The sequence below is a fragment of the Lemur catta genome, chromosome 2 (assembly GCF_020740605.2).
Source record: "Lemur catta isolate mLemCat1 chromosome 2, mLemCat1.pri, whole genome shotgun sequence".
In the NCBI taxonomy this organism is placed as follows: Eukaryota; Metazoa; Chordata; class Mammalia; order Primates; family Lemuridae; genus Lemur; species Lemur catta.
Window position 1 is genome coordinate 26,949,234 of NC_059129.1, and position 15,963 is coordinate 26,965,196.

Genomic DNA, 15,963 nt, shown 5'->3' on the forward strand with positions numbered 1-15,963 from the left:
TGTGTCCCCACAGTTAGGGAGTGGCTGAGCCAGAATTTGGGATCAGGGCTGCCCTGCTGTGCCCGCTCCCTCCTGTATTCTGAACTTCCACCCGGCCCCTACTCCTCCCTATTCTGACCCAGGAGCTCTGGAGAGAATTCCCGACGGTCATTTGCCCAGTAGCATTCGGGCATTTGGTGGCAGCTGTTCTTGGGGATTCAAGGCAGGGATACACAGATGTGCCCGAGGACAGAGTGCTGCGGCCCTGTCCTGTTTGAACCTGTGGGAGTCCTGCCTGTCTGCCACGCTCTCGTGCCACATCCTCTGCGAAATTGCTCATCTCCTTCCTCTTACAGTCTCCTGTAGCCTTGGGTGTATTTTTCTGAAATAATACTATGGTTTGATGGGTACATGTCCGTCATTACCAATATTAGTCAGATTCAATTGGGTGTGTGCATCAGGGTCGGCCTGGGGACTTAAACCATTTTTATACATGGCCAGGCCTTGTCCCAGACCTATTAAATCTGACCTGGCACATAGACAATGCTTAGAAAAACAGCTACTAGCCTAAACCCTTAGTAAAGACAGAGTTGCTGTATTTGGGTCTTTTTGCAGTATTCGAAACACTTTCTCCATTACTTCATTTTAAATAAAATGCTCTCAAGGAGATCATACACACATACCTATAGGATGTCAGAACATTACAAAACAGGTACTGATGGCTTGAGATGAAATTTCCAGTGACTTTATCAGATACGGATTCAACACAGGCCATATCTCCCATTAACAGTTCACAAAAATAGCAGCTAAAACAGCGAGGTGGCCCAAATCCATTTTGTGTAAAAACAACAACCAAACCTACATTATGACATATTTTATTCTAAGCAAGTTATCTCACTTCACTGACATCAGCAAAAGCTTCAGTCCGTAGCACGTTCAAAATGAGGTCCGTATAACCAGGATTTAGTAGAAATAAGGCCTAGTTGTGTTCTCAAGGAAGCCGGTTTGAATCCTGGCGTGCCAGGTGGCGTCATTGGTGTTTTTAGGGATGGAGGGACAGGAGAGGTACCAGGATTGCTGTGTGTAATGATCATCAGCGAAGCTGCCTTTAGGAAGCCTTAACCAATGTTTCCCTTCTCTCTCCTTCTCAAACGGCTGTTTCCTGACCCACCCTCTTGCTCCAGGATTTGCGCAAGCAGGTAGCGCCGCTGCTGAAGAGCTTCCAAGGGGAGGTAAGCATTTATACTTATTTTATATCCCGAGCCTCCCTTGGTAGTTAATCGGTCGTTCTTTTTATTCACATCAAATAAATGCCGTGGGCAGAAGGCACTCACCCAGGTGGAGCCTTCGTGGCTGCTCTGACCCAGCGCCGTGCAGATTTTGTGCTCTGCGATGTGAATTTTCTACTGGGTCCTCAGTTAAAGCCTTCCCGGAAAGGGAAGCCAGATTTGCAGTATAAAAAGTGCAGTAAGCCGGGTGCGGTGGCTCACGCCTGTAATCCTAGCACTCTGGGAGGCCGAGGCGGGCAGATTGAGCTCAGGAGTTCGAGACCAGCCTGAACAAGAGCGAGACCCTGTCTCAACTAAAAATAGAAAGAAATGATCTGGACAACTAAAAATATATGTAGAAAAAAATTAGCCGGGAATGGTGGCCCATGCCTGTAGTCCCAGCTACTTAGGAGGCTGAGGCAGTAGGATTGCTTAAGCCCAAGAGTTTGAGGTTGCTGTGAGCTAGGCTGACACCACGGCACTCTAACCTGGGCAACAGAGCCAGACTCTGTCTCAAAAAAAAAAAAAAAAATTAAAAAGAAAAAAGTGCAGTAGATTCAGGGGAGAAGGACCCGTGTGGTTGCACTTCCCGCGGTGGACTGAGGTTGTTCAGGCCACAGCCTGTGGGAGCTCAAGAACCCCTCAAGGGAGCCACCTTTTCCCCCCCGGGCTGGCCTGGGGCTGCCACTACCCTGAGGCGTCAATGAGGGAAGGACTGAGCCAGCAGCCTGCTTTGACAGAGGCTGGGGTAGGGGGGAGGAATGTCACTTGATCCAAGGCTTGAAACACAGAGCGTCAGGCAGAAGCTACAAAGACCGAATTTGGGCTCAGTATGAGGAAGTGGTTTCTAACGGATCCTTCCAGAGAAGGACGGAGCCATCTGGCGGATGGCACGTGGGCGACAAGTCACCTGGGACGTCCAACGGGCTACCTGTTAGTGGACCCACAGTGGGTACTGGGGGTCCAAGTGGGTGACACTCCTTGCCAACCCTTTGTGTAGAGATTCAGTGAAGTTTAGAAAGCCAGAAATTGTGTCATCGTTGTGGAATTATTCACTGTCACCTCTTTAGCTTCTCCCGTTAGAAGAACGGAAGTAGGAATAATACCAGGCGAACAGGAGGGAGCAAGATGTTTCCAAAGCCCCTGAAAGTGCGCATGTTGGGACTGTCTTAGGAATTTTATTTTCTTACAGCTACCCAGGTCACACGGGGAAGGGGCAGAATTAGGGGAAGTGAGACACGGTAGGTTCCACCTGGGACACAGGTGATGTACGGCAGTGCCTTAGTTGGACACAGGTCTAAGAGGGCTGGATTCCCGGGCCCAGAGCTGCAGAGGAAGCGGTGTGGCCGCTGGCAGCAGATTCTGCTGCAGACACGTGTTAGCGGAGGGTGAGGGAGAGGAGGAGGTGACTTGGGAAGACTGTAGCCGAGGCCAGAGAGGAGATTCCAGGACAGCTAAGGGACCCATGTGGAAAGGACACAGCAGTGGCTGCGGGTGAATGCTGAGTATTTTAGGAGGTAGAACAGTGCTTTTCTTTTTGTTTATAAGTCCTACTCGCCAGGCCCCCGTGTACTTAGTGTGGGAAGGCACAGAAGGCTGCCCTCCGCCCTGTGCCCCCACACCCTCACGTTAGGAGGGAAACTGTTACCTTACACCTGTCCACGTTTGATCTTACCTGTTCTGTCACCTGTCAGCAACTTTTGAGAAACCCACGGGCTTAGTATTTCTGTAGCTGAAAGGGTTCAGTGCTCTTCTTGTGATTGGCTTGTTTTTCTTTCTTTTTGAAAAATGTCAAAGCGACATAAAAGTAGAAAGATTAGTACAACGAGCCACCTGTACACTCTTTACCCGGATTCACACTTTGCCTCAAATCCCCCACCCCTTTGGCTGAATATTCAAAAGCAAGTCGCAGACAGCAGGCCCTGTACCCTTAAACACGTGTGTGTGGCACTTAAAATTAAGGAGGCATTAACCTTCCCCGGCATTACCACAGTAACCACAGATGTCACACCTGCGAAAATTAACAGTAATTCTAAGTTATCTAATATTCGGTCCAAAATCAGATTTTCCCAGTTATCTCCAAAATGTCTTTTTTTAACTGCCTTCTCCCCTCGTAGGGTCCAATCAGGTTTACACGTTGCCTTTGGAAATATATGTTACAGCCTCTTCATCTCCCTCACCTCTGTTTTTGTTTTCTATTACATTGATTTTTTTTTTTTTTTTTGCAGGGATCTAAGCCAGTTATCTCACAGATTAGCCCACGTTCTCAGCAGGGTAACGGGCTTGCTTCTGGGTGTATTACACCTAAGAGGCATCTAGGCTTCCCATTTGCCTATTTTAAAGACTATTTGAAAGGCTAATATTTTTTTAGCACCATTAGTTAATATTTATCAAGCCTCTGCTAATTGCTACATTTTTAAAATAAATTTTATTGTGTATATTTAAAGTATACAACATGATGTTATGGGATACATATAGGTAATAAAGTGGTTATTAGAGTGAAGCAAATTAACATATCCATCATCTCACACAATCTCACGTAGTCACCCTTTACGTGTGTGTGTGTGTGTGTGTGTGTGTGTGTGTGTGTGTGTGTGTGTCAAGAGCAGCAAAAATCTCATTTAGCAGAAATCCCTAATATGGTGCGGTTTTATTTACTGGAGTCCTCTTGCTATACATTAGACGTCTAGACGTGTTCATCCTACATGTCCACAACTTTATGTGCTCTGACTTACATCTCTCCATTTCCTCCTCCTTCCCCAAATGCTCTATTTATGTTAAATAATATGTGCAGTCTGGTAACCTGACTTCAGTACAGGAGTGAGATCCCACGTGCGTCTGAAGGATGCACTGACGTGGCAGAGCGTGACTGTGAGGGGACCACGGGTGCAGGGTCCGTTTTCTTATGAGCGAGGCCAGAGGGCAGCGTGTTCCGGGCCTACTCGGGGCAGGATCTGTTCAGCTCCATTGTTTTTAGAGCTGCGCCTCTAATCAGAGGCTCCTTACCCCTCATGGGTGTCTGCCAAATGGGATTTTATTTATTAGGTGTATTCTTTGAGCTTGTCGCAAGGTACATAAGTTCCTTCCGCAAAAACGTACCGTGTTAGTGAAAGAATCTTTGCCCCAGAATTTATATAGATTACTTCCTTCTTTGAGTCCCCCCAAAAGAAAAAACAACAAAATAAAAACAACAAAAGATGTTTTTCTGACAGCAAGAAATTCACATTGGACTTTAGGGTTCCTGCAAGAACATGTATTTGTAGCATGTTATAATGTTACAGAAAAACATTAACCTGGGCCGGGTATCTCTTAATGCCTTTAGTGGTTTCCCAAGGTTCTCAGTGCAAAAGTCCAGACCCCTTCCCTCCTGGGACCTGCGAGACCCAGCGTGATCCTGTAACTGCCGACGTTTCTAGACTCCTCTCACCCATCTCCAGTCACTCGATACACCAGCCCTTCGGAATTGCTGCCAGGCCTCGGAATGTTCTGAGCCTCCTTACCTGCCTGCAGGCTCTGCGTCAGCCGGCCTGCTTCCGGAAACACTCCTCCCTCCTTCTACTTCCCCAGGCTCCCGGCAGCTTAGGTATCTCTTTCTCAACAAAGGTCTCCCCTCTCCCCTAAATGATAGGCTAAGTTCCCTGTACCGTGTACTCCCATTGCACCCTGCACTACTTGTGACAGTGTTTGTCCCCATGTCTGAGAGCCACCCCGTCACTCTGTCTGCATTCCCTATCGGTCATAAGATGTGTGAACCCAGCCACTATGTCTTGTCTTGTTCACCACTGCCCTCCCAGCACCTGGCACAGCTCCTGGAACTGAAAAATATTTGGGCACTCAAAAATGGTTATTAAATAAGTGATTGAACAGTGAAGTTCCTCTTGAGGTGGTTTTAAACATACTTTGTCTCTGTCCTTTCGTTGTGATGTGTTGCTATTAATAAGGTGGAAGACATCCCATAAGATATGCTTGGGAATACTTGGGAATACCTTTAGAAGAAGCTAGCAAATAACTATATTGTCTTTGATTAAGAAGTTTGAAATATTGGAATCATAAGAATTGTTTATAGTTATTGCAGCAAAGTCATCAAATTTAACTCACACTGAAATTATTTATCACTGATTGATTGATTGATTGATTGTTCTACCTAATTTTGTGTTTCACAAGCCAGCCAGATGATGGAGGGGAAAGAGGTACCCTAAATGTTCAATCCAACTTAAAGCTTATTCTAGTCCAATAATTTGAACAATCCCTTCAGTAAAGTAATACTCACACCCTTTAGGAAAATGCTACTGCTAAGTCCTTCCAATTCTCTCATCCCTCCTGTCCACCTCTTCTCTCCCTAGGCAGGGTCCTGGTGTGGAAGGTGGAAGGGGTGAGGGGCTGGCTCAGACAACCTCTTGGTAGTTGGGGACCAAGTGTCCCCAGGGAGGAAAATCCTCTTAAGAAATAACCAAAGAATTCAAGAGGAGATAAAAGACTGAAAAATCTATGTACTAAGCATCAACTTTTAAAAACAACAATATCTCAAAATATGTCAAATATTTAAAAAAATAAAATACAACAGAATAAGTTCACATAGGAAGAAGGAAATAATAAATATACTTAATAATAGGAGTAAATATAAGAACAGAAATGTATGAAAAAGAAATCAAAGATCTGAGAAAGAAACATCCCAAAAGTTGGTTCTTTGAAAAGACTGCCACGGTGAACAAACCACCCTACTAATCAGGAAAAAAACCTAGTAGGAATAAAAACAGGGACAGCCCTGCAGCTGTGGCAGAGATTTAAAAGATACCAAGTGAATACTGTAAGCAATTTTATGCCAATACATTTTAAAATGGACAAATTTCTAGAATACTGTAACTACCAAAACTGTTTAATAACAAGTAGAAAACTTGAATAGCCTTGTAACTAATACAGAAATATTTCCTCAAGGTCGAGACAATTTTCTGGGAGAGTTCTATCAATCAGCCATGAAGCAGATAGTTCTAATATATAGCACACGCTTTCAGAAAATAGAAGGAACACTTCTGAACTTATTTTATAAGGCTGGTCTACCTTGATACCAAAACCAGATAAGAACAGTACAAGACAGGAAAATTAAAAGTCAGTCTTATTTATGAATCAATACTCAGAAGTCTTTAAGAAGATGTGGGTGGATTGAATCTGTCAAGCTTGGTGTATCCCAAGAATGCTGTTTGGTTCAGAATTAGAAAAATGTAAATCCATGTCATTAGCAGATTAAAGAAGAAATGAAATCATTTCAATAGTTGTAAGAAAAGAATTTGCTAAAATTCAAATTCATTCATGATAAAAACTACCAGCAAACTAGGAATAGAAGGAAACTTCTTGGATCTGGTAAAAGGTATTTATCAAAATCCTACATCAATCATCAGACCCACTGGTGTTAAAAACATTTCCTTTAGAACCAAGAACAAAACAGGAATACCTACTGTTACTACTTTTATTTAACATTGTACTACTGGAAGTCTTAGCTAGCAGAGAAAACGAGAAAAAAATAAAGTATAGACAGACAGTGCCCAACTTACAATGGTGCAACTTAGGATTTTTCAACTTTATGATTGTGTGAAAGTGATACATCTTCAGTAGAAACTGTACTTCAGTACAGTATTCAATAAATCACATGAGATATTAAACACTTTATTATAAAGTAGGCCTTGCGTGAGATGATTTTGCCCAACTGTAGGCTAACGTAAGTATTTTGAACACATATGTGGTAAGCTAGGCTAAGCTATGATGTTTGGTAGTTTAGTTGATTAAATGCATTTTCAACTTAGGATATTTTAAACTTAACATGAATTTATTGGGACGTAACCCCATCATAGGTCCAGGAGCATCTGTGTAAGTATTGTAACAGAAGAAATAAAACTGTCGTTTTTCAAGTGAGCCTCAATTATTTAACAAGATTGCTAGAAACAAAATCAATATACAAAAGTAATTACACACTCTACATCGGCAGCAAACCAAAAATATAATTTTAAAAAAGGATACCACTGGAAATAGCAATAGCAAAAAAAGGATACCTAGAAATAAATACAACAACACATAAGAACTCTTTCTGGAGAAAAATATAACATTTAAATTGAAGGGAGTTGAAGATTTAAATGGAGAGAGAGAAGGAATTCAAGGATAGAAATTTCCACTATTATTAAAGAGGTCAGTTTTCTCCAAATTGATCATAGAGTCAGTCATTGTAGTCCAGTCAAAATCCCAACAGGATTTTTTATAAAATGTTAAAAGGTGATTCCAAAATTTAAATATATGCAAGAGCAAGTGGCAATAGTGAAGATAACATTGAATAAGAACCAATTGGAGGATTTGCCCTACCTGGTTGTCAAAACTATAGTAATTGGCAAACAGAGAGATAAATACACCAATGAAACATAATGAAGAAACCAGAAACTGACCCTGCATGTATAAATAGAAGCCAAATGTGTCACAAAGATAGTGTTACAGATCAGTGAGGAAAAGGGGCACTTTTCATAGTCCTCTGACAAATTGGTTAATCCTTATGGAATTAAATCATATTAGAGCCCTACCTCACACCATATGCAAATACAAATTATCGGGCAAGGCATACCGCAAAGCTTTAAACCTTTTAGAAGAACATATAGAATGTGATGACTTTGGGTTAAGTAGGATTTCTTAAATGGAAGACCTTAAAGGAATACATTATTGCAATCAACTATATTAAATTTTTCAAGTAAGAGCTTTTTTATTTTTTCCATGAAAAGATAAGCCCAAGGCACCACTAGTTCCCTTGTACTTTCCTGTGAACTAGAAAAAGGTTCTGCCTTTTTCAAGACATTTCATATCATCTGTTGCAAACCTGTCATAATAAAGATTCAGATTTACCCGATCATTTATCATGATGAAGATTCAAATGCCTGTGATGTGAATGACACCTCCTAGAGTTGCGCCGTGCACAGTCACATGTGGGGTAGCCTTGGCCACAAGCTACAAACCCAGAGAAGGTAGCTGTCACACCCATAATTAGTAAAAGATTGATCACAAAATATTTAAAAACTCTTACATATCAATAGGAAAAAAAATCCCAATGAGAAAATGAGTAAAAGTCATGAACATAATTCTCAGAAGAAAAAAATCAGAATGGTCAATACATATATGAAAAGATGTTCAAGCTCAGTAATAATCAGGGAACTGCAAATTAAAATAATTTCACCTGGGCTGGGTTGCGGTGGCTCATGCCTATAATCCTAGCACGCTGGGAGGCCGAGGTGGGAGGATTGCTTGTTTGAGACCAGCCTGAGCAAGAGAGAGACCCCATCTCTACTAAAAGTACAAAAATTAGCTGGGTGTGGTGGCAAGTGCTTGTAGTCCCAGCTACTCAGGAGGCTGAGGTAGGAGGGTCATTTGAGCCTAGGAGTTTGAGTTTACTGTGTGCTATGATGACACCACTGCACTCTAGCAAGGGTGACAAAGTGAGACTCTGTAAGGAAGTAAGTAAATAAATAAATTCACATGCAGAGTATTTATACCTACCAGGTTGGCCAAAATTAAAAAGTCAAGGTTGGAGTGTAAATTGGTTTAACCTCTTTTAAAACCAATTTGGCATCAGGCGATAAAGAGGGACATGTACCTTGACACAGCTTGTTTGCCCCAGAAAACAAATTCAGAAAGTTTGCAAATAGTTAACGAGTGAAAACAAGCCAGATGTCCATCAACAATAGAAAGAATGCTATAACATTTTGTTATAAGCCCTGTAACTAAAGATTAGCAAGAGAAAAGCATACAGATTTATTAATAAAAGTTTTGCATGATGCAGGAGCCTTCAGAAATAAAGACCCAAGTAAAGAGTTAGATATTCATGTGATAGAATGCAATATCGCAGGGAAAAGTAAGTGAAATTCAAGAGTGTGCAAAATTTAACTGATACTATTTAGGGATGCATACATAAGAAAGCTGTAAAGAAAAGTAAGAAAAGGATAAATAGGAAATTCAGGTTTTCACAGAAGGGCACAAAAAAGGTTTCAAAAGTCTTGGGAATAGTCTCACAACTGTTGAATTTGTTACTTACAGTTCACACTTAGTATATATGAAATGTTTCTTTAAGAAAATGCTTACAAGGCCATAGCTACATAATTCTTTTTTGCATGTCAGAAACTGAATATTCTCTTTTCCATTTCTTTGCATTTCATCTATGATCAATTTTAATCTCCCAGGTAAATGGATGCTTCAGGTGAGACCGGATAGGTAGGGCAGGTGCATGTACAATAATGTTCAAAGGGGCACCCCACTGGAATACCATTTGTGGGGCAGGTAGGGGGGAAGTAGTATCTTCCCCTCACCCATAGCAGGGTTCATGGCTGAGACCCCGATAACAGAAGACAGATTAACAGGAGAAAAGCATACACATTTATTTAATAAAGTTTTGTGCGACACAAGAGCCTTCAGAAATGAAGATTTGAAGTAACAGGGAAATGATATTTTTATGGGCAGTCACATAGAAGTAGGATTGGAGGACAAAGGGGTGTGGTCTCATGGAATAACCTGGGGGACCGAGCAGGGCCTGCTTGTTCAGATTTTTTCCTGCCTCCCTGGGTGACATTCCTTTCCTCCAGGTCACCTGTCACATGAGGGTCTCTAGGGGAGAAGGGAGGGAGAAGGTCAGAGAGACCTTCCTACTTCTGGTGTTTCTGAAATGCCTAGGGGCCACATTTTGGGGTATCACATCCTGAACCCCGACAGACACTCAGCAAGTCCAAGCGTGGTGCCAGCATACACTCGCCCGGTCCTCACAGTTCTGAAAGTAGCTTCTGCCTTTCTCTTCCTGTCACCAGATGTCCAAAGCCGTGTCCCTCCCGACTTCAGCTTCCTTCTTTCTCTGGAGGAGGAAGTGCCCCTTCCTCAAACCCACGTCCCGCTGCAGGTGCCCGGAGCCCGCCTGCTCCTGCTTTGTGAGGAGCCACTGTGCTCGCACCTCTTGTCTCTTTCCCTGTCGTCATTCCGCTAATTACCGGATCCGTCCCATCAGCATTCCTGCAAGCTTTAGTGTGTTCTCTCGAGAGACAAAACCTCCTCAGCCTGCAGCTGCCCCACGCTCCCGTGACCCTCTCGTCCTCAGCTTTCTTACCGCAGTGACATTCAGCCCACCCGATGTCCTTCGCTGACATGGTCTCCCCTCTTGACGTCCCGTGACATTATGCCCTCTGGGTTCTTTTCGCTTCTCTGGCTATTGCTATCGAGTCTCCTGGGACAATTTCTTCTGTTCCGTCAGACCTGTGACTGCGGCACTCTTTACTGTGTAGTCTCTCAGTGTCTAGATGCCGAATACGCAAACTTCTGTCTAACCCCGTCTTTTTGAGTGCCGGGCTCCTACGAGCCTGCCTGCCGGATGGTACCGCTAAGATACTCCAGAGGAAAGACACTCAACCCACAGCCACGTTCCCTGGCTCTGACTTCCACACCTGCTTAAATTTCCTTGTCGTTTCTTGCCCTCCCTGGGAGGTAGCTCCCCAGCCCATCTACTTGCCTAATCCGGAAATCTAGGACACCCTGCTGCCCGTGTGGCTCGGATCTGCCCAGTTCTTTCTGTCCCCACCATTGTGTGTCACTGCAACCCCTGTGATGGTTTCCCAACGGGTTCCCCACACACACTTTTTCTCCTTTCAGCAGGGCCAGGTCAGTTCCTCACTTAGAAACTTCCAGTGGCTCCGCAGTGCCCTGAAGGTAAATGCAGAGCCCCAAGACCTGAGCAGGGCCTGCAGGCCGCCCCAGCCTGCATCCGTCCCCTCTGCCCAGCCCGCTTCCCCCAGCTCCCTGGCTGGCCCTCTGGTACTCAGCCATTAGGACCCAACTCAGTGTCACGTCCTCAAAAAGGTCTTCTCTGACCATCCATCTAAATTAAGGCCCTCTTAATAATTCTCGTGTAGTACCTTGTTCTTTTGTTTGAGAACAACTTTTCTCAGTGTGTTTGTGTGTTTGGTTGATGTCCCCATTCTCTTGAGGTTTCCTGTGTCTGTATTAGCCGCCTGGGTGCGCCGGGGCCTGGCCCTGGTGTGCACTAAGTGTGTCCATTGGATGGGCGGACGGAAGCAGATGAGGAAACCAAGCCTGAGAGAGGGTGAGTAAGTGACCCCGACTGACACAATTCACGATGGCAGGACAGGACCCCTGGCCTGGGGCCATCTGGCAGCCCCGCGATGCTCTCTGACGTTGGTGCTCTCTGATACGGCCTGGGCAGGGAGGGGGCCGTGCCTTCAGCCCCTCCCTGGTCTCTGCCAGCCCCCGCCCAGTCTTTGGTAAGGAGCTTGATGTTCATCTTGTGTGAAGGGCTCTGCAGAACTGCTTCAACTCCTCCCCTTCTGGCCAGCCCCTCCGCCGTGAATTCTGGAGCTCAGAGTGTTGTCCCGTACGTACATAAACATCCACAACTGTGTCCACCCGCTTCGCTGCAACCCTGATGTGCGCCGCTAGGAGGATCAGGGCCCAGGTGAACTGCAGGCTGCGATTTCATCACAGAATCACCTGCTGACATGGCCCAGCAAAGGGACCGAAGGAATAACCTGAAACTTTCCTTCATACTGAAGGTCTGGTCTGTACACGTTGCTTTTTAACGCCACCATTCAGAGAGGTGGGCAGGCCATGCTCTCTGATGGTGGTTTTTACCATCTGGTAGTCACTCATTTATTCATTTAACAAAACCTTTTTGTGAGCTCACTACTTCCAGCTATGGGCCAAATAGGAACTAAGGAAGTAGCAGTGAATACAGTTGACAAGTCCTTGCTGTTCTAATGAAGGGAAGCAGATGGTGAACACACAAAGCAAAGTTAGATGGTGATGGCCGCTCAGAGGGAGATATGCCGGGCCGTGGGGCAGAGCAGGAGGAGAGGGTGGGCTCTTCACAGGGTTGATCCGGAAGGCCTCTCTGAGGATGGGACGCCTGAGGGCTGCGCTTGGAGCTGGGGCAGAGCATCCGGAAGAGAAGAGCGAGCACCCGGGCTCCGGGGGTGCAGGCTGGCTCCGCAGGAAGCAGACCAGGGATGCCAGCGGGGCCTGGTCATGCTGGGGCCCTGAGACTGCCGTGGCAGGTGTAGGCGAAGGGTGTAGTCCAAAGGGGACGTCTCAGTGCAGGGGAAAGCAAAGACCCTGTGTGCACTGGCAGGGCGATTTGACAGATTTTAATCAAATAATGGGTGAAATGGAGAAAGTTGGGTAAATATTCTATGAATTAGTGAAAAGTGACTAAGAGTTTCCAGCACGTCCTGCAGCCCGTTTCTGTTGAGCTGTCGCATATTTAAGTGTTCCTGTGGTGTCCGCGTGGTTTACCCCAAAGAGCATCTCTCAGGGAACTAGAAGACCAGGGGCCAGTCTGGGCGCTGCCAGCCGCCGTCCCTGTGACCTGGGGCAACTCCCTGGGCCTCTTCCTGTCCAACTTTGCTCATCTGTAAAGTGAGCTGGTGAGGGACATCGCCCGGCGCCCTGAAGTCCAATGGGACTCAGTGGACCACTGCTGGGGTTGACTCTCATCAGCAGGACAGAAGGCAACATTTCCCAGCGATTCAGATCTCTTCAAAAACCGAATAAACTGCCGTCGGAGGCAGTGAGCTTCCTGTCTCTGGGAGTCTCCACCCCAGGCCCGATGACCGCCTGCCAGGGATGTTGTCAGTTCTCACCCATCTGTCAAGGCCCAGCCCAAATGCCAGATCCTCCCGGCCCAAGATGCCCCCGCCAGAAATAAGCTCTTCCCCTTCTCATCTCTGGAAGGGCTTCATTTGCGTCTCCCTTTTGATTTTGAACCTGAAAACATTCTGCCTTTGTATTTTACTTATTGGGATAAAGTTTAATTTGCCCTGTACTAAGCCTTATGCCTCTAAAATCTAGAGGTTAGATACTGTGTGTGCGTGTGTGTGCCTATTTATGTCATGCCTGTACTTAGCCAGTACTGAATCAAGTATCGTGTGTTAAGACGGTATTAGAGAAGGTTGGACCCCATCAGTGGCTCCTAAAGCTGGTCCTCAGATGAGAATTGCCCGTGTGTTTCCAGCAATACAGCTCCCCTGGCTTTTCTCCCTGAGATGCTGGTTTAGCAGACATGGGCGGGACCCCAGAATCTCTAGTACTTCGAAGTCCACATCTGGTTCTCTCGCATCACTAGTTGCAGGAATCGCCGGCTAGCTTCCCGCAAAGGGCTCTTTCCATAGGTGAAGTTCCGTGATTCCGTGCCTGCCTGCGTGGCTTAGATAGTGTGTGAGGAGCTCTAGGATTTGGCTTTAAAAACATTTTTCCAGTCCTCAGAGTCCTGGGCTTCTGCTCTGACCAGACTGGTCTTTGTGTGTCATCTGAACGTACTTTTTGGTTTCCTGAAGCCACTGCCTGTGTTATTAGTACCTTTTACTCTTCCCCACCTGTAAAATGCATTTCCATCCTGTAAGACCTAACAGGAGGTCCACCTCCCTCATTTTTCTGACCGTCTCAGTCTGCTCCTGACCTTCCCCACTCCCCCCCCACAGCTATATTAAGGTATAATTGACAAATAAAAGTTATGTATCTTTAAGGTGTGATGACTTGATGTATGTATACATTATGAAATGATCCCTGCAAGCTAATTAATGGATCCATTACCTCATATAGTTAACGGGGTGTGTATGTGTGTGTGTGTGTGAGAGAGAGAGAGAGAGAGAGAGATGAGAACACTTCAGGTCTACTGCCTTAGCAAATTTCATGTATACAATGCAGTATTATTAAGTATAGTCACTATGCTATACCTTAGGCCCCCAAAACTATTCATCTTGTGTAGCTAAGACTTTATACCTTTTGACTAGGGGACTTGAGTACGTACCAATTTTGGTATACTTTGGGGTTGGGGGTCCCGGGACAATCCCCCAAGTATACCAAGGGATGACTCTGTGTGTGTGTGTGAGTGTGAGTGTACACATCTCACACTTTCTTCATTCGTCTGTCGTCGGGTATTTAGGCTGTTTATGTGTCTTGGCTCTTGTGAACAGTGCTGCGGAGAACATGGCAGTGCAGATACCTCTTCAAGATACTGGTTTCAATTCCTTTGGGTGCACACCCAGAAGTGGGGTTGCAGGATCACATGGTAGTTCTATTTTTGACTTTGTAAGGAGCCTCCATACTGTTTCCATGATGGCCCTACCCATCTGCACTCTCACCGACAGCGCACGAGGGTTCCCTCCCTCCACGCCCTCACTCGCTCTTGTTATCTGTCTTTTTGGTAATCGCCACTCTAACGTGTGAGGTAATAGCTCACTGCGGTTTTGCTTTGTGTTTCCCTGATGATTGTACCTGTTGGCCAATTCTCTGTCTTCTTTTGAGAAATGTCTATTCAGTCCTTAGCCCATTTTTTAGCCAGGTTGTTTGTTTTCTTGTTGCTGACTTCTCCCCTCTTTCCAGCCCACTCTTATATGAGATTTTATATGCTTTGAAGGCCTGTATCTTGTCTTAGATTTCATATCACCTCCTTTGCCTTGCAGAGCTGACTTTGTAAGGTATTTATTCTTAGTTGAATTTCTCCTTCCCTGTTGCCTTCCCCCCTGTTAGTACTTCCTAAGTGCTACGTGCAAGACTCTGCCTAGGTTCCTACAGACCCACAAGAAAAAACAGGTTAGTTCCCTGTCTAGGGGTGGGGGTGGGTGGGTGCCAAAGCCATCTTCAAGTTTGGGCCCCAGCGTCCCTGCAGGTGACTGGAGGGGGCCAGGCACCCTGAGCACAGGCTGTTGAGTTCTGGCTGGAGGACCCAGGAGGGCTTGGCAAGGACCCCAGTACAGCCCTCTGTCCTGGCTCCTTAAGAGGGACTTCCTTCTCACCCAGCGCAGCCACCCTCAAGCTGTTGGGCCTTCCGTGGCGGTGGAGGTGACAGTGGCCATGGCGGTAGTGACGGGGATGGTGCATTATAATTATCTTATGATAAAATCCTGGCCCAACGAATACAGTGTCTTCCTGTAGCTTCGCTCCATGATGGCTCAATTAGGGGCAGCAGGACTGCGGCACAGCACTCAGGCCAGCTGCATAATTGAAAGCATATTTTCTCCCCCAAAGCTGCAGCTGGTTTGGTTCTGCTCATGCAGAAAAGGATATAACCTTGCATAACATAGGAAATGAACGGTTGAGAGAGAAGCCAAATTCAATTTCAGTCAGATATGTTGAGGCTAAGCCGTGATCTATGGGCGCAGGGGCAGGAGCCGTGCGCATGTGGAAAGGCGCGCACTCAGCAGTCTATTAATCACGGCCGGCCGCCCGCCCGGCGCTGCCGCCGCCCCGGGTGCCACCGCGCCAGCGCGCCCCTGGCCGCGGGCTGGAGCGCAGCCAAGCACTCCAGAAGTTAACCTCTTAAAGACCCGGAGCTGCTTTCTGTTGAATAAATGTAATTTTGTGGTCAGAAATAAATGCTTGTGATGTAGCAGGAGCTTTGAAAACAACAGCGAGCCAAAGCTATTACAAATTGCTCTGTGTTGGGGAAGTCAACAGCAGACATCAAAATTCCGCGTGCAGGGCAAATTGATTTCGGCCCAGAGCTCTGCAGCTATTCAATAAAAGTCCTATTAAACCATTGTATGTAATGAACAATCCAGAGCAAATCTAATATTTTCAGCGGATAATTATTTTTAACATCCTCTCAGTAACCGCCGGTAGATTTCTTGGATGTTTACAGCTCAAATGCGAGGGGGGCCGGCCCTCCCAGCCGAGGGACCTGCGCCAGGCACCCAGCTGC

General features: G+C 45.7%; 1 protein-coding gene across 6 annotated transcripts in view; it reads left to right on the forward strand.

The window, feature by feature from the left end:
• The window catches only part of CUX1 (cut like homeobox 1), a 363,108-nt gene that overhangs the window by 170,338 nt on the left and 176,807 nt on the right, over positions 1-15,963 (forward strand). For all 6 annotated transcript variants that reach the window (XM_045543045.1, XM_045543046.1, XM_045543043.1 and 3 more), the window contains exon 3: positions 1,164-1,211. In XM_045543045.1, the coding sequence (XP_045399001.1) occupies positions 1,164-1,211 (48 nt within the window). The remainder of the gene's footprint in view (positions 1-1,163; positions 1,212-15,963) is intronic.